The sequence below is a fragment of the Vicugna pacos genome, chromosome 1 (assembly GCF_048564905.1).
Source record: "Vicugna pacos chromosome 1, VicPac4, whole genome shotgun sequence".
Taxonomy (NCBI): domain Eukaryota; kingdom Metazoa; phylum Chordata; class Mammalia; order Artiodactyla; family Camelidae; genus Vicugna; species Vicugna pacos.
In genome coordinates, this window is record NC_132987.1 from 3786799 (window position 1) to 3804782 (window position 17984).

Below are 17984 nucleotides of genomic sequence, written 5' to 3' on the forward strand. Positions count from 1 at the left end.
CTCCTTCATTCTCCTGGTTCCTAGATGCTAGTCAAAGAATGTGTAAGTCATGGTTAAAGGTAAGAGGATGTCAACATTTCCACCTAGCCTCCATGTTCAGTGGCTCTGTCCTTCAGATATTTCTAGTTTAGCTTTCTAATCCATTGCCTGTTCATTTAGCCAGTGCAGCTTAGAGAAGGAATGAGAATACTATAAAATATTAGAAAAATGACTGTCATACAGTAAAAACTCACTGAATGGTTAATGATCATCATCATAAAGCGGTTTTTTCTGTTAAATGTTTTGAGTTTTCATCATATTTATCAGTAAAACAGTTCTGTTGTATTCAGGAAAAGCAGCAAAGATTTTAAGGAAAAGACAATCTTGTGCTTAAATCTAGGTAGGTGTTTGCGTTAAATAAGAAATGTATTACTGGTTGAAAACAGCTTACTACCTCCTGACTTTTTCCTGTCAAAATCATCCTATCAAATCAGTGAGATTTAATAGCTGCCCCGGGGATGTACGTAAGAGCTTGGAAACAGCCTGCCTGCCCTGTTTTATGCTGCAGAACATTGACCTTCATGCCCTGACCGGGTGGATTCCAGAGCGGATTGCCATGCACTCAGACAGCCAGGCGTTTAGTAAGGACAGTTCCTTCCGGATGCTTTATCAAAGGTAAACTTCTCTCTCTTTCGTGCTGAAAGAGACTACTTAAGAACCTCATGCCTTACTTAGAATGGATATTGCAAAAGCTGTCACCTTCAGTCATTAGGGAAATTGTGGTTTTCAGGTAGACTTGACTTCACGTACAGCCAGCCCTCTGTCATCCTCGCTGATGGTTACAGTGAATCCAGACTGTAGATGATCTAAAACATTTGAATCTGGAATATGTAATATGGAAAAACTGCCTCGCACTTCCTAATTACTTAACAGCTTGAGGAAAAGTGGGCAGAGATGGGTGTGAGAAGGTGAAGCGGGGGCCTTAAGTGGACGCCCCCCAGGAGGGCGGGGAGCCGTCTGTACGGTGGTGCACACTCAGTGCTGACGCCCAAAACACAGTGCACTGATCAACAAAATGACGTGGCTTTGGGAGAAGTACATTGGCTACTGCACACCTTCATCTTTACTTGTAAATCATTTGAAAATTTAGCACTTTTTTTTTCATCGATAGGTTTCTACCTGAGAATTAAGTTGTCTAAAACTGGGAGAGGAAAAAAGGAAATGTGACCATTTTTCTGTTATGCTGTGAAATAGAAATGTACTTCTTACTGAAAGTTCTTTGGAGGGTGTTGGGCTTAGCCTGTTTCAGGAAAGATTTCAAATTTGGGGAAATTTCCAAGTAGGCCATGAGTAAAGGAAAAGTGCTGTGATCTGTAATCACATGTTTTCCTTCAGTGACTTGTCTGTTGGGTCCGTTCCAGGTTTCACAAAGGGGACGTCCTCATCACGGCGTCCACTGGCGTGATGACTGAAGCGGAGGGCGAGAAGTGGGGCCTGGTGCCCACACACGCGTATGCTGTGCTGGATATTAGAGAGTTCAAGGTTTGGCCTTAAGTGTGTTTCTCTCGTTTTTCTTGTCTGCTAATAAGATGTTGCAAGGATTCCAAGCGATCTATGAGACTTCTGAATACTGACAAATTGAGGTCTAGGCCGTGTTTCAAGGTCATTCCCCCGTTACATTAAACGGCTTGACTGCTGCCATTGGAAATTATGAAATGAAAAGATGGGAAGTGTAAAGACAGCACAGATACTGATGACAGAACAGAAACATTGTATCCTTCAGGGTTGAGGGGCATGCGTAGCCCTCGGGTTCTGGGCTGTGTGATGGCACTGGGGTCAGGCACAGTTTAGTCTCTGGAGCACAGTCGACATTCAGTAACTTCTGTGCAAGGACAAAAAGTCAGAGGACAGTGGATGAGAACCTTGCCGGTGGGTTTGCACGTGTGAGACCTCTTTCAGACCCTTCTCTGTGTTCAGGTATCTAAACGGTTGACTTCATTACTTCTCATGTTGTTGATTAGCTATTTTTAACTGAAGAATGCATCTGCCCTCTGGGTTAGAAAATACAAAGATTGTTAAGGGAAGACTCTCTTCCCCTGACGGTACAGTACCTAAGCTGTCTGGTTACTGGGAAGCTTAACTAGCAGTGTGTTCCAGTTCCTCCTGCTTAAACTTAGAGGAAGTGGTGATCAGTCAGCAATAACAGGGTATACTGTGTATTAATGAGACAGGCTTTTCTTCCCTGGCTCACAGAATTATATGACTTACTAAGGCAGTAGGGACCTGCTGCGACATTTGAACATTTACACTCTCGATGCTTTGAGTCGGCCACCGTTGTTACACCCCCAACCACGGGGTATAGAACTGTCTCATCCTTTTAAAGTGGCATGAGAATTGACTACATAAAGCAGCAGTAGAAAAATGGATGTGAAATTACGTAAGCTGGGAGGTCTGAGTGTGTTTTAGAAATGTAATTTGCCACCAACACCAGCTAAAACATTGTGGGTAACAGTTGCTCTTATTTAGTAATAATTTTATTGTCAGAAGCTGCTGTGAGCTGGGTGTTCATGGACGGGTGAGCAGTGTTGGGGTACTGGCAGGAGATTTAAAGTTAGGTAATGAAACAGGCAATATGAAAGCAAGCTGGAATTTGAGGGAAATTTCTGTAAAGATTATATCATTTACTTTGAGTATTAAGACTATTTTTCTGATTGTTCAAGGGAAACTAGAGAAGTGACATGTTTAAGAGAAAAATGGGTACCTGTGATTTGACTTGAAAACAAAACATTAAAAAATTGTGGATTCCAGTAAAGTAAGAATTTCAAGTAACAGCCTTTTCAGTTAAACATCAGTAGCGTTATTCATACAATATCAATTCCACATGTTAACTTTTCTATAACAATGGAGGCTTTTTTTTCCCATTTTTGTTTTTTGACTTGAAGTATAACAGACCTGCAGCACCACGTTAGTTGCAGGTGTACAGCATAGTGACTCCATATTTCTGTGTTACCAAAAATCACCATGGTCAGTCGGGTTGCCGTCTGCCACCCTGCAAAGTTACTACAGCATCACTGACCGTATTCCCGGGGCTGAGCATTTCACCCTTGTGACTCGCTCATTTTGTAAGTGGAAGTTTGTGCCTCTTCATCTCCGTCATGTTTCCCTCATCCCCTCACCCATCCCCCCGTGGGACCACCAGTTTGTTCTCTGTACCTATGAGTCTGTGTTTGTTTTGCTATGTTTGTTTTATTTTTTAGATTCCACATGTAAATCAGGTATGTTACATTTGTCTTTCTCTAACATCTCACTTAGCATAATACCCTCTAGGTTCATCCATGTGGTCACAGATGGCAAGATTTCAGTCTTTTTTATGGCTGACATGTTATTGCACATATATATATACACCAAATTTCTTTATCTAGTCATCTGTCAGTGGGCACATAGGTTGCATCCATATCTTGAATATTGTAAATAATGCTGCACTGAACATTGCTGTGCATATATCTGAATTAGTGTTTTGTTTTCTTTGGATAAATACCCAGTATTGAAATTGCTTGATCATATGGCAGTTCTATTTTTAATTTTTTGAGGAATCTCCAGAAGTGCACAGGGATTCCCTTTTCTCCTCATCCTTGCCAACACTTGTTATTTGTTGTCTTTTTTACCATAGCCATTTTGACAAGTGTAAAGTGTATTTCATTGAGGTTGTGATTTGCCATTTCCCTGATTAGTCATGTTGAGCATCTTCCCGTGTGTGTGTTGGCCATCTCTATATCACCTCTGGGGAAGAAATCTATATTCAGGTCCTTTGACCATTTTTTAATTGAGTTTTTTATGTTGAGTTCTTTGTATATTTTGGATATTAATCCCCTATCAAATTTACTGTTTGCAGATATCTTCTCTCATTCAGAAGGCAGCCTTTTCATTTTGTTGATAGCTTCCTTTGCCTTGCAAAGCCTTATTGTTTGATGTAGTCCCATTAGTTAATTTTTCCTTTTGTTTCCCTTGCCTGAGGAGACAAGTACAAAAAAATATTGCTAAGGCTGATGTCAGAAAGCATACTGCCTAGGTCTTCTGGGAGTTATGCTTTCAGAACTTATATTTAAGTCTTTAATCCATTTTTAGTGTATTTTTGTATATGGTAGAAGTTAATGGTCCAGTTCCCTTTATTTGCTTGTAGCTATCCAGTTTTCCTAATACCATTTATTGAAGACACTGTCTTTTCCACACTATATTTTTGGTTCCTTTGTCATAGATTAGTTGACCATGTAAGTGTAGATTTGTTTCTGGGCTCTATTCTGTTCCATTGAGCTACGTATCTGTTTTTATTCAATGCCATACCATCTTGATTACTGTAGCTTTGTAGTTTAGTTTTTAGTTTGGTTAAAGCCTGTAACTTTATTCTTTCTCTAGATTGTTTTGGCTATTCGGGATCTTTGTGTCTCCATACAAATTTTAGTATTATTTGTTCTAGTTCTGTTAAAATGTCATTGGTATTTTGATAGGGATTACAGTGAATCTATAGCTTGCCTTGGGTAATATGGTCATTTTAACAAGATTGATTCTTCCAGTCCATGAATAGGATACATATTTCCATTTGTTTATATTGTCTTCAGTTTCTTTCATCAGAGTACAAATCTTTCACCTCCTTGGTTAGATTTATTCCTAGGTATTTTATTATTTTTGATGCAGTTGTAAATGAAATTGTTTTCTTAATTTCTCTTTCTGATAGTTCATTATTAGTGTATAGAAATACAACTAATTATATTGATTCTGTATCCTGCAGCTTTACTGAATTCATTTATTAGTTCTGACAGTTTTTTGGTGGCATCTTAAGGATTTTCAATGTATAGTATCATGTCTTCTGTAGTGACAGTTTTATTTCTTATTTTCCAATTCCAGTGCCTTTTATTTCTTCCTCTTGTCTGATTGCTGTGGCTAGGACTTCCAATACTATGTTGAATAAAAGTGGCAAGAGTGGACATCCACATCCTTCTCTTGTTCCTGACCGTAGAGGAAATACTTTCAGTTTTTCACCGTTGAATATGATATTAGCTGTGGGCTTGTGATATATGGCCTTTAGTATGTTGAGATATGTTCCCTCTATACCCACTTTGTTGAGAGTTTTTTTCATAAATGATGCTGATGTTGAATTTTGTTAAAAGCTTTTTCTGCCTCTATTGAGATGATCATACCAGTTCCACTTAATTTATTGATGTGGTGTATCACCTTGATTGATTTGCAGGTGTTGAACCATCCTGTGTCCCTGGGATAAATCTTGATCACAGTGTATGATTCTTTTTAATATGTTCTTAGATTTGGTTTGCTAATATTTTGTTGAGGATCTTTCTGGCTGTGTTCATCAGAGATACTGGCCTGTGCTTTTCTTTTTTGTGTGGTGTCTTTGGTTTTGGTATCAAGGTGAGGCTGGCCTCTGAGAATGAATTCTGAAGCATTCCTTTCTCCTCAGTTTTTGGAATAGTTAGAGAAAGATAGGTGTTAACTCTTTAAACATTTGGTAGAATTCACCCACAAAGCTGTCTGATTCTGCATTTTTGTTTGTTGAGAGTTTTTAAATTGCTGATTCAGTTTCATTACTGGTAATTGATCTGTTTGTATTTTCTGTTTCTTCCTGATTCCGTCAGAGGAGATTGTACATTTGTATCAATTTATCCGTTTCTTCTAGGTTGTCCACTTTATTGGTGTTTTATTGGTGTATAGCTGTTCATGGTCATTTCTTATGATCCTTTGCATTTCAGTGGTGTCAGTTGTAACTTCTTCTTCATTTCTAATTTCATTTATTTGGGTGCTCTCTTAATGACTCTAAAGGTTTATCAGCTTTATATTTTCAAAGAACAAGCTCTTAGTCTCACTGGTCTTTTCTATTATTTTTTGGTCTCTGTTTCATTTATTTCTTATCTGATCTTTATGATTTCTTTCCTTCTGCTAACTTTGGGTTTTGTCTGTTCTTTTTCTGGTTCCTTTAAGTGTGAAGTTAGGTATTAATTTCAGGTTTTCCTTGTTTCTTAAAGTAGGCTTGTATTGTTATAAACTTACCTCTTAGAACTGCTTTTGCTATGTCCCCAGAATTTTGGATTATGTTTCCATTTTTATTTATCTCAAGGTTTTTAAAAATTTCCTCTTTCATTATATTCAGTGACCTATTAGTTATTTAGTAACGTATTGTTTAGTCTTCACGTGTTTGTGTTTTTTTGCAGTTCTTTCTTGTGACTGACTTCTAGTCTCATATTGTTGTGGTCAAAAAAGATGCTTGATGTGATTTTAGTCCTCCTACATTTATTGAGACTTGTTTTGTAGCCTAGCATGTGATCTGTCCTGGAGAATGTTCCATGTGCACTTGAAAAAATTCATATTACATATGAATACACACACACACGCACACACATCTGGTCTGATGCGTTGTTCAAGTCAAGTGTTTCCTTAATGATTTTCTGTCTGGTTGATCTGTCATGTGTATTTTGCTGTTTTGAGGTAGAATGTTCTATAGGTATCTGTTAAGTCCATCTTGTCTATTGTGTAATTTTTTTTCTTACTGTCTGGGTGATGAGTCCATTGGTGTAAGTGTGCTGTTAAAGTCCACTAGTGTTATTATGTTACTGTTGATTTTTCCATTTATGTCTGTTAATATGTTCTCTTATGTTGGATGCATATATATTTACAGTTGTTATCTTTTTCCTGGACTGATCCCTTTAGAATTATGTAATGCTCTTCTGTGTCTCGTTAGTCTTTGTTTTAGTCTGTTTTGTTTTTCATAAGTATTGCTACCCCAGCTTTCTTTTTGTTTCCATTTGCATAAAATACCTTTTCCCATCCCCTCACTTTCAATCTTTGTGTGTCTTTAGATCTGATGTGAGTGAGTCTCTTGTAAGCAGCATATATGTAGGTCTCGGTGGGTTGTTTTTTTGATTTTTTTGGTTTTTTGCTTCATTTAGCCACTCTTTGTCTTTTCATTAGAGCATTTAGTTCATTTAAATTTAAAGTAATCATTGCTAGGTATGTACTTCCTGCTGTTTTGTTAGTTGTTTGGGGTTATTTTTGTAGTTCTTTTTGTTCTTTTGTTCTCTTCCCTTGTGATTTGATGTCTATTTTTAGTGTTATGTTTGGATTCCTTTCTCTTTTTTTGCTTTGTGTATTATAGATTTTTGGTTTCCGTCATCATGAGGTTATATATACAGCAACCTGTATAAGTACAAGTGATTGTTTTAAGTTGATTATCTCTTAAGTTCAAACGTACTTTAACAACTCTGCATTTTTACCCCCCACACACACATTGAGTGGTTTTGACACCATATTTTACATCTTTTTGTCTTGTGTATCCTTTCAACCATATTATCATGGATACAGATGATTTTACTACTTTTGTCTAATAACCTTCCTAGTAGCTTTGAAAGTGGTTGATCTGCTACCTTTATATCTGCTTTTACCAGTGAGCCTTTTCCTTTTGTAACTTTCTCATTTCTAGTTGTGACTGTTCCTTTTTTGCTCAGAGAAGTCCTTTTTACACTTCTTGCAAAGCTGGTTTAGTGGTGCTGAACTCTTTTAGCTTTTGCTTATTTCTAAAACTCTCTTATCTTTTTATCAAATCTAAATGATAACCTTGCTGGGTTGAGTATTCTTGGTTTAGGTGTTTTCCTTTCAACACTTTGAATATACTGTGCCACTCCCTTCTGTTCTGCAGTTTATGCTTACCTTGAACTCTTCATTGGGTAAGATTGCTTATCTCCATTTTGCTTAGTTCTGAATTTATCTTGTTCCTTAGCTTGGAGCTTACTTGTCTTTTGCCTCTTTTTGCCTAATTTTCTGTTACTGTTTTTATATATTAAGCATGGCAGTTACGTTTCCTGGTCTTGGAGAAGTAGAGACATCCCCATGTAGGAGACATTCTGTGGGGCCCAGCAGCACAGTCCTCTCTGGTCACCAGAGCTCTGTGCTCTGCAGTGCCCCCTCTGCGGGCAGCACAGGCCCTTGTGTGGGCCGACTGCTTTGGGCTCCCTTGTGCATGGGTTTCCAGCCACTGGTGGGGAGAGGGCAGGGTCGGTCACAGGGCAGCTGGCTGCATAGCCCAGGGAATCCCAGAGCTGCTGCTGGCTTGCTGGTAGGCAGGGCTGTGTCCCAGGATTAAGGCATTTTAGAGACATGTGGATGCAGTAAACTGTGGCCTGGTGACAGGTGTCTTTACTGTGATAATGCTCCCTTTCACATTGGATTTTTTTTTTTTTTTGGTTTCTTGAAACTTTTTTTTAAACATTTTTTTATTGAGTTACAGTCATTTTACAATGTTGTGTCAAATTCCAGTGTAGAGTGCAATTTTTCAGTTGTACATGAACATACGTATTTTCATTGTCACATTTTTTTTCGCCATGAGCTACCACCAGATCTTGTATATATTTCTCTGTGCTACACAGTATAATCTTGTTTATCTATTCTGCATATGCCTGTCAGTATCTACAAACACACTGGAATTTTATGAATGTTACTGATCAACAACAAAACCAGCTTGGGCAGGCATCTCACGCTGCAGAATTAACCCCAGTTTCCTTTTGTTTACATAAACTCTTTCTAGTCAGGGTTGATCTTTACCTGAACATTTCTTCATTTGTGTTAAAATTTTTGGCAGTTTTCTTCATTATCTTTGGGTATAACTTGAAGAATTTCCTGCCCTCAAAATGTTAATGTTATTTTTGCTGTTTTGGGATGCTTCCTTCTGACTTCTCTTTTAAAATATTTTCATATTTATACATTTAGGCATTTTTCTTTAGAACCTCTTTTGTGTAAATAGGGCTCATCTTGACTAAAACTATGTCCAGTGTTACATCATTTGTGCCTTTGTTTACATAATATTTTATCAATACTTGAATGCAAGTGATACCCTTTTTGTTTGACTGCTTCTGAGCTCTTATATGTTTTAAGATGCCCATTTTAGTCTCAGTGATCCTTGTTTGGGTCTTTCAGGTTTTTATTTATATATATGTACATACACTCAGTTATATATACACACACACATATACATATACATATGTGTGTGTGTATATATATTCTTTTTCAGGTTTTTTTTATTATAAGCTATTATAATATATTGAATAAAGTTCCCTGTACTGTATAGTCAGTCCCTATTTATCTATTTTATATATAGTATAGTAGTGTGTATCTGTTATTCCCAAACTCTTAATTTATCCCTACCTGCCCCTACACCATTCCCCTTTGGTAACTGTTACTTTTCTATGTCTGTGAGTCTGTTTCTGTTTTGTAAATAAGTTCACTTATATCATTTTTTTAGATTTCACATATGAGTAGTATCATATAACATTTGTCTTTCTTGTTTGACTGACTTAGTATGATCATCTCTAGGTCCATCCATGTTGCTGAAAATGACAATAATTCTTTCTTTGTATGCCAAGTAGTAGTCCATTTTGTGTGTGTGTGTGTGTGTGTGTACACACCACATCTTTATCCAGTCATCCACTGATGGACATTTAGGTTGCTTCCATGTCTTGGCTATTGTAAATAATGCTGCTGTGAATATTGGGGTGCGTGTGTCTTTTTGAATTAGAGTTTTTGCCTTTTCTGAATATTGTCCAGAAGTGAGATTGCTGGATCATATGGTAACTATTTTTCGCTTTTTAAGGAATCTCCATACTATTTTCCATAGAGGCTGCACCAATTTACATTCCCACCAGCAGTGTAGGAGGGTTCCCTTTTCTGCACACCTCCTCCAGCATTTATTATTTGTAGACTTTTTGATGATGGCCGTTCTGATGACTGTGAGGCAATACTTCATTGTAGTTTTGGGGTTTTTTAAAAATTACTACAATTGTATTAACTGCTATGAAGCAGCAGTACAGGGTGCCTGGGAACATTTAACAGAAGGATAGTCTAGGCTAGGAGAGGGGTGGGAGGTGTGTGTCAGGAAAGGCCTCCCTGTGGAGGTAAATAGGCTGAGACCCGAATGATAAATTGGAATTAGCCAGGTAAGGGTGTAAGGTAAGGAAGGAATTTCCCAGGCAAAAGGAATAATATGTACAAAGGTAAAAGGCACTTGGCATGTTCTAGAATCCTTGTGTGGCTTGAACTTGGTGAGCAGTGGTGAGAGTGACGCCTTTGAAAGTACCGTCCCCAGAGCAGCGGTCTCAGCATCACTTGGAATTTGTCTGAAATGCCAATTCTCACAGCACAAATTTCAGGTGGAGCCTGGCAGTGTGTGGGTTGTTTTTTTTTTTTAACATATCTGTACTTTTCATTGTTTCTAAGAACAGTTGAGAGCTTTAGCTTTTTTTTTTTTAACATTTTTTATTGATTTATAATCATTTTACAATGTTGTGTCAAATTCCAGTGTTCAGCACAATTTTTCAGTCATTCATAGACATGTACACACTCATTGTCACATTTTTTTCTCTGTGATTTATCATAACATTTTGTGTATATTTCCCTGTGCTATACAGTGTAATCTTGTTTATCTATTCTACAATTTTGAAATCCCAGTCTATCCCTTCCCACCCTCTACCCCCCTGGTAACCACAAGTCTGTATTCTCTGTCCATGAGTCTATTTCTGTCCTGTATTTATGCTTTGTTTTTGTTTGTTTGTTTTTGTTTTTTAGATTCCACATAGGAGCGATCTCATATGGTATTTTTCTTTCTCTTTCTGGTTTACTTCACTTAGAATGACATTCTCCAGGAGCATCCATGTTGCTGCAAATGGCATTATGTTGTCAGTTTTTATGGCTGAGTAGTATTCCACTGTATAAATATACCACATCTTCTTTATCCAGTCACCTGTTGACGGACATTTAGGCTGTTTCCATGTTTTGGCTATTGTAAATAGTGCTGCTATGAACATTGGAGTGCAGGTGTCATCATGAAGTAGATTTCCTGCTGGATACAAGCCCAGGAGTGGGATTCCTGGGTCATATGGTTAAGTCTATTCCTAGTCTTTTGAGGAATCTCCACACTGTTTTCCATAGTGGCTGCACCAAACTGCATTCCCACCAGCAGTGTAGGAGGGTTCCCCTTTCTCCACAGCCTCTCCAGCATTTGTCATTTTTGGATTTTTGAATGACGGCCATTCTGACTGGTGTGAGGTGATACCTCATTGTAGTTTTGATTTGCATTTCTCTGATAGTTAGTGATATTGAACATTTTTTCATGTGTTTTTTCATCATTTCTATGTCTTCCTTGGAGAATTGCTTGTTTAGGTCTTCTGCCCATTTTTGGATTGGGTTGTTTATTTTTTTCTTATTGAGTCGTATGAGCTGCTTATATATTTTGGAGATCAAGCCTTTGTCAGTTTCACTTGCAAAAATTTTCTCCCATTCCGTAGGTTTTCTTCTTGTTTTATTTCTCGTTTCCTTTGCTCTGCAGAAGCTTGTAAGTTTCATTAGGTCCCATTTGTTTATTCTTGCTTTTATTTCTTCTAGGAGAAAATTTTTGAAATGTATGTCAGATAATGTTTTGCCTATGTTTTCCTCTAGGAGGTTTATTGTATCTTGTCTTATGTTTAAGTCTTTAATCCATTTTGAGTTGATTTTTGTATATGGTGTAAGGGTGTGTTCTAGCTTCATTGTTCTACATGCTGCTGTCCAGTTTTCCCAACACCATTTGCTGAAGAGACTGTCTTTATTCCATTGTATATTCTTGCCTCCTTTGTCGAAGATTAGTTGACCAAAGGTTTGTGGGTTCATTTCTGGGCTATCCATTCTGTTCCATTGGTCTAGATGTCTGTTTTGGTACCAATACCATGCTGTCTTGATAACTGTAGCTCTATAGTATTGTCTGAAGTCTGGGAGAGTTATTCCTCCAGCCTCTTTCTTTCTCTTCAGTAATGCTTTAGCAATTCTAGGTCTTTGATGGTTCCATATAAATTTTATTATGATTTGTTCTAGTTCTGTGAAATATGTCCTGGGTAATTGGATAGGGATTGCATTAAATCTGTAGATTGCCTTGGGCAGTGTGACCATTTTAACAATATTGATTCTTCCAATCCAAGAGCATGGAATATCTTTCCATTTTTTAAAGTCTTCTTTAATTTCCTTCACAAGTGGTTTATAGTTTTCTGTGTATAATTCTTTCACCTCCTTGGTTAGATTTATTCCCAGATATTTTATTACTTTGGGTGCTATTTTAAAGGGGATTGTTTCTTTACTTTCTTTTTCTGTTGATTTATCGTTAGTGTAAAGAAATGCAACTGATTTTTGAACATTAATTTTGTAACCTGCTACCTTGCTGAATTCTTCAATCAGCTCTAGTAGCTTTTGTGTGGACCTTTTAGGGTTTTCTATATATAGTAACATGTCGTCAGCATATAATGACACTTTTACCTCTTCTTTTCCAATTTGGATCCCTTTTATTTCTTTCTCTTGCCTGATTGCTGTGGCTAGGACTTCCAGGACTATATTGAATAGGAGTGGTGATAGTGGGCATCCTTGTCTTGTCCCAGATTTTAGTGGGAAGCTTTTGAGTTTTTCACCGTTGAGAACTATGCTGGCTGTAGGTTTGTCATATATAGCTTTTATTATGTTGAGATATGTTCCCTCTATACCCCCTTTGGCGAGAGTTTTTATCATAAATGGGTGCTGAATTTTATCAAATGCTTTTTCTGCATCTGTTGAGATGATCATGTGGTTTTTGTCCTTTCTCTTGTTGATGTGATGTATTACATTGATTGATTTGCGTATGTTGAACCAGCCTTGTGTCCCTGGGATGAACCCCACTTGGTCATGATGTATAATCTTTTTTATGTGTTGTTGGATTCTATTTGCTAAAATTTTGGTGAGGATTTTGGCGTCTATGTTCATCAGTGATATTGGCCTATAATTCTCTTTTTTTGTAGTGTCTTTGCCTGGTTTTGGTATCAGGGTGATGGTGGCTTCATAGAATGAGTTTGGGAGTATTCCCTCCTTTTCAATCGTCTGGAAGAGTTTGAGAAGGACTGGTATGAGTTCTTCTTTGTATGTTTGGTAGAATTCCCCGGTGAAGCCATCCGGTCCTGGACTTTTATTTGTAGGGAGGTTTTTAATTGCTATTTCTATTTCCTTTCTAGTGATCGGATTGTTCAAGTGTTCAGTTTCTTCTTGATTCAGTTTTGGTGGACAGTATGTTTCCAGAAACTTGTCCATCTCCTCTAGGTTATCCAGTTTGGTTCCATATAGTTTTTCATAATATTCTCGTATGATATTCTGTATTTCTATTTTGTTTGTTGTAATTTCTCCATTTTCCTTTCTTATTTTGCTAATTTGTGCTCTCTCTTTTTTCTTCTTTGTGAGTTTGGCCAGAGGTTTGTCGATTTTATTTACTTTTTCAAAAAACCAGCTTTTGGTTTGGTTGATTTTTTCTATGGTCTTGTTAATCTCTATTGTATTTAATTCCTCTCTGATCTTTATTATTTCCTTCCTTCTGCTGCTTTTTGGGGCTTTTTGTTCTTCTTTTTCTAATTGATTCAGGTGGTGGGTTAACTTGTTTATTTGAGATTGTTCTTCTTTTTTGAGGAAGGCCTGTATCGCTATGAACTTCCCTCTTGGCACTGCCTTTGCTGTGTCCCATAGGTTTTGAGTGGTTGTGCTTTCATTATCATTTGTCTCAAGGTATTTTTTAATTTCAGCTTTGATTTCCTCATTGATCCATTGTTTTTTCAATAACATATTGTTTAATCTCTGTGCTTTTCTTTTTTTCTCCTTTGTTTTTCTCTGTTGTTGATTTCCAGTTTCATGGCATTGTGGTCAGTAAAGATGCTTGAGATAATTTCTATCTTCTTAAAATTGTTGAGGTTTCTTTTGTGTCCAAGTACATGATCGATCCTGGAAAATGTTCCATGTGCACTTGAAAAGAATGTATATTCTATTTTTGGGGGGTGTAAAGCTCTGAAAATATCCACCAAATCTAGTTTTTCTATTGTAGTATTTAATTTCTCTGTCGCCTTGTTTATTTTCTGTCTGGAAGATCTGTCTAGTGATGTTAATGCAGTGTTAAAATCTCCAACTATGATTGTATTCCCATCAATATCCCCCTTTATCTCTGTTAGTAATTCTTGTATGTACTTAGGTGCTCCTATATTGGGTGCATATATATTAACGAGTGTAGTATCTTCATCTTGTATCACTCCTTTAATCATTATAAAATGTCCTTCTTTATCTTTCTTTATGACCTTTGTTTTAAAGTCTATTTTGTCTGAAATCAGTACTGCAACACCTGCTTTTTTGGCTTTTCCATTTGCATGGAATATCCTTTTCCATCCTTTCACTCTCAATCTATATGTGTCCTTCTCCCTAAAGTGGGTCTCTTGTATGCAGCATATTGAAGGTTCTTGCTTTATTATCCAGTCTGCCACTCTATGTCTTTTGACTGGAGCATTTAGTCCATTAACATTTACAGTAATTAATGATAGATGTGTGTTTATTGCCATTTTGAACTTATCTTTGCAGTTGAATTGGTATATCCTCTTTGTTCCTTTCTTCTTCCTTTTGTGGTTTGGTAATTTTCCTTTGTATTATCATGGATTTTATTTAATTTTTGTGACTCCCTGGTAAATTTTTGACTTGTGGTTACCCTTTTTTGTAAATCTATTAACCTATACCCGTTTTTATTAAACTGATAATAACATGATCTCAAACCCATCCTATTGTTAAAAAAATTTAAAAAAGAAAGAAAAAAAATTCTATATTTCCCTGCCTCCCTCTCCCACTCTCAGGGATTTGTATGTCTTCTTTTATAATTTCGTGTTTTCTTTATTTGTAATTCATGAGTTATCACCTTTCCAGTTGTGAGTTTCTCATTTCTGTAGCATCCTGCTACTTTTCTATTTAGAATAGCCTTTTCAATATTTCTTTTAGCATGGGTTTAGTGTTGCTAAACTCCTGCAGCTTTTTTTTGTCTGTGAAACTCTTTATTTCTCCTTCTATCCTAAAGGATAGGCTTGCTGGATAAAGTATCCTAGGCTGCATCTTTTTTTCATTCAGGGCTTTGAATATATCTTGCCACTCCCTTCTGGCCTGTAGTGTTTGTGTAGAGAAATCAGCTGAGAGCCTTATGGGGGTTCCCTTGTAATTCACTCTTTGCTTTTCTCTTGCTACCTTTAGAATCATTTCTTTATCCTTGACTCTGGCCATCTTGATTATGATATGTTTTGGTGTGGGTCTGTTTGGATTCTTCCTGTTTGGGACCCTCTGAGCTTCCTGTACTTGTATATCTGATTCCTTCTTTAAGTTTGGGAAGTTTTCAGTCATGATTTCTTCAAAAACCTTTTCAATCCCCTTTGATCCTTCTTCCCCTTCTGGTACCCCTATTATGCGAAGATTGGGACGCTTTCTATTATCCCATAGGTGCCTTACGCTATTATCATTATTTTTTATTTGCTTATCTTGTAGTTCTTCTGAATGGGTGCTTTCTGTTCCCTGTCTTCTAGATCACTAATTCGTTCCTCTGCATTAACTAGTCAGCTTTGCACAGCTGTTAGATCATTCCTCATCTCTGTCAATGAGTTTACCCATTCTGCTTGGCTCTTCTTTATGGCTTCAATTTCATTTTTGACATATTTTATTTCTCTAAGCACTCTCTCTTTTAATTCTTTCAGCAATTTGATCACTCCTTTTTTGAAATCTTGATCTAGTAGGCTATCGATGTCTATTTCATTGAGCTTTCTTTCAGGGGATTCCTCTTGTTCTTTTAATTGGGAAAGGTTTCTCTGCTTCTTCATCTTGCTCATACCTCTCTGGCACTGTGGTTTATGGAGTATCAGTTGTCTATTTTGGATCTTAAGGGTTTTATCTATCTAATGCCTATTTAGGAATAGAACTTAGGAAAAAAAAAAGAAAGAAAAAAAGAAAAAATAGATTTTTAAAAGGAGGGAGAAAGAGGGTTGAAAACAGTGTATAATGAATAATAGAAGAGCGGGTTGAAGCAGAGTATTAATCGGGTGGAGACGTCCTTTTAAAACCTTTAAGAAAAAAAAGGGGGTGGGGAGATGAATATATGTGTTTGAAGCCTGTGTCTAATCAATAACAGGACATCAAAACCCAAGAGAAATAGAAATGAATTAAGAAGTAAAAATTAAGAGAGTAATTGAAAATAGAACAGGTAAAAACAGATTAAAAACAAAAACAAAAACAAAAAACAAAACCAAAAAAAAAAACCCAAAAAAAGAAAAGGGGTTTGTCGGTGTTCTCCTGGAGTGTGTGTGTGCTTTTAATGTGATGTCCTTCTGTCTTCGTCCTGTTTTGGAAGCTCAGCTTGTTTTCATAGGCCCTCCGTTGGCGCCCTCTTCTGTGCTGCTCCCAGCACCTGTCGGCAAGCAGATCGCGCCGCCTCCTAACACGGGGTCAGATGCAGCTCTCCTCTGCTGCGGGCGGGTCACTGCCCCTCCGGATGCCGCAGTCAGATGTTGCAGACTGGCCAGGCAGGAGGGCGGGTCGTGCCCCTTCCCAGCACCTCGGTCAGGGGCTGTGTTCCTGCCGGACAGGCGGGGGGGGGGGGGGGGGGGGGGGGCGCTCACCCCTGCCTGCGCCGCTGGTAGCTCCGCTGCTCTGTGCGGCTGCGCACTCTCTGCCGGCACTCCGCCCTGGTCGCGCTCCGCGGGTGGGCTCGGGGAAGACCAAGGGGCAGCCTCGTCCCTGCTCCGAGCCAAGACCCAGCTGCTTGTTTGTCTTTGTGGAGCAAGTTCTCTGGGGTACCAGAATGGAAGGGTCCTATCTGCCCAGGGCTGTAGGCCCGTCTCAGTCTGGCCCTTGAGGCTGCTAAGCCCTTCGGTGGGGACGCAGGTTTCGCCTCTGCCCCCGCCTGGGTGTTAAGCGCCGGAGAATATGGCGGCTCTGCCTGGGCCCCGCCCCTCTTCCCCTGAAAAGTTTCCGCGGGTTTTCAGAGATGGGGGTATGCACCCTTCCCCCGAGAGCACATCAACCTTGCTGTTTTATGGAGGGCCCAGGTTGTTCTGTCCTGTACACCCACAGCCCCGGCGCCCAGCCCCTTGCAGTCCCCTGGAGCTGCCTCCGTGCAGCCGCCCCCGTCCTCCGCCCTGCTTGTGCAGCCTGGCCTTGCCCGCCGCTGCCGGCCCGCGTCTCAGGCTGGGTGTCGGGGACACGCTCTGTGCCCGTTTAACTTAGTTCTGTCAGACAAGGGCTGCTCCGTACAGATCCGAGCCTCGGAGGCTCCTCCTCCGTCCCGCTGGCCTCTCAGTTGGAGAGGGGAGACCCAGCGAGTGAGCGCCAGTCCTCCTTTGCCGCTCCCTCCCCGCGGGACCCGTCCCGCGCTGCTTTGCCTTTTGTTCTTTCTTTTTTCCTTTTCTCCTACCAGATTTTTGGTGTCTTTATCTTTTGAAGAGGGCAATGATCTGTTGGAGATCCGCAGGTGCTCTGGTTGGCTGAGTGGGTCTGTAGATGTGGGTCTTGGTGTATTTGTGGGAGAGGGTGACTTACAAGCATCCGTCTACTCCGCCATCTTGCCTCTTCTATCGAGAGCTTTAGCTGTCTAAACTTACATAGTTGTCAAAGGAATAAAGCCAACCACAAAATAAGAATCAACAGAATGCAGTAATCCAGTCATAAAGGACAGTCAGATGTGCTCGCACATATTCAAGAAATCAGTCATCTAAGTTGTAAATAATAAGTAGTTCATTTGTGTCTTTTTTTTTTAATACTCCACATATAAGTGATATCATACGGTATTTTTCTTTCTCTTTCTGGCTTACTTCACTTAGAATGACAATCTCCAGGTCCATCCATGTCACTGCAAGTGTCATTATTTTATTCTTTTTTATGGCTGAGTTAGTGTCCCATTGTATAAATACACCACAGCTGCTTTATCCAGTCATCTGTTGATGGACATTTAGGTTGTTTTCATGTCTTGGCTATTGTAGATAGTGCTGCTGTGAACACTGGGGTACATGTGTCTTTGTGAATTAAAGTTCCCTCTGGGTATATGCCCAGGAGTGGAATTGTTAGATCATATGTTGAGTCTGTTTTTAGTTTTTGAGGAATCTCCATGCTGTTCTCCATAGTGGCTG

General features: G+C 38.8%; 1 protein-coding gene across 2 annotated transcripts in view; it reads left to right on the plus strand.

Annotated features, from left to right (window-relative positions):
* The window catches only part of CAPN7 (calpain 7), a 61588-nt gene that overhangs the window by 29534 nt on the left and 14070 nt on the right, over positions 1–17984 (plus strand). For both annotated transcript variants that reach the window (XM_072971335.1, XM_006205284.4), the window contains exons 11-12: positions 548–654; positions 1401–1521. In XM_072971335.1, the coding sequence (XP_072827436.1) occupies positions 548–654; positions 1401–1521 (228 nt within the window). The remainder of the gene's footprint in view (positions 1–547; positions 655–1400; positions 1522–17984) is intronic.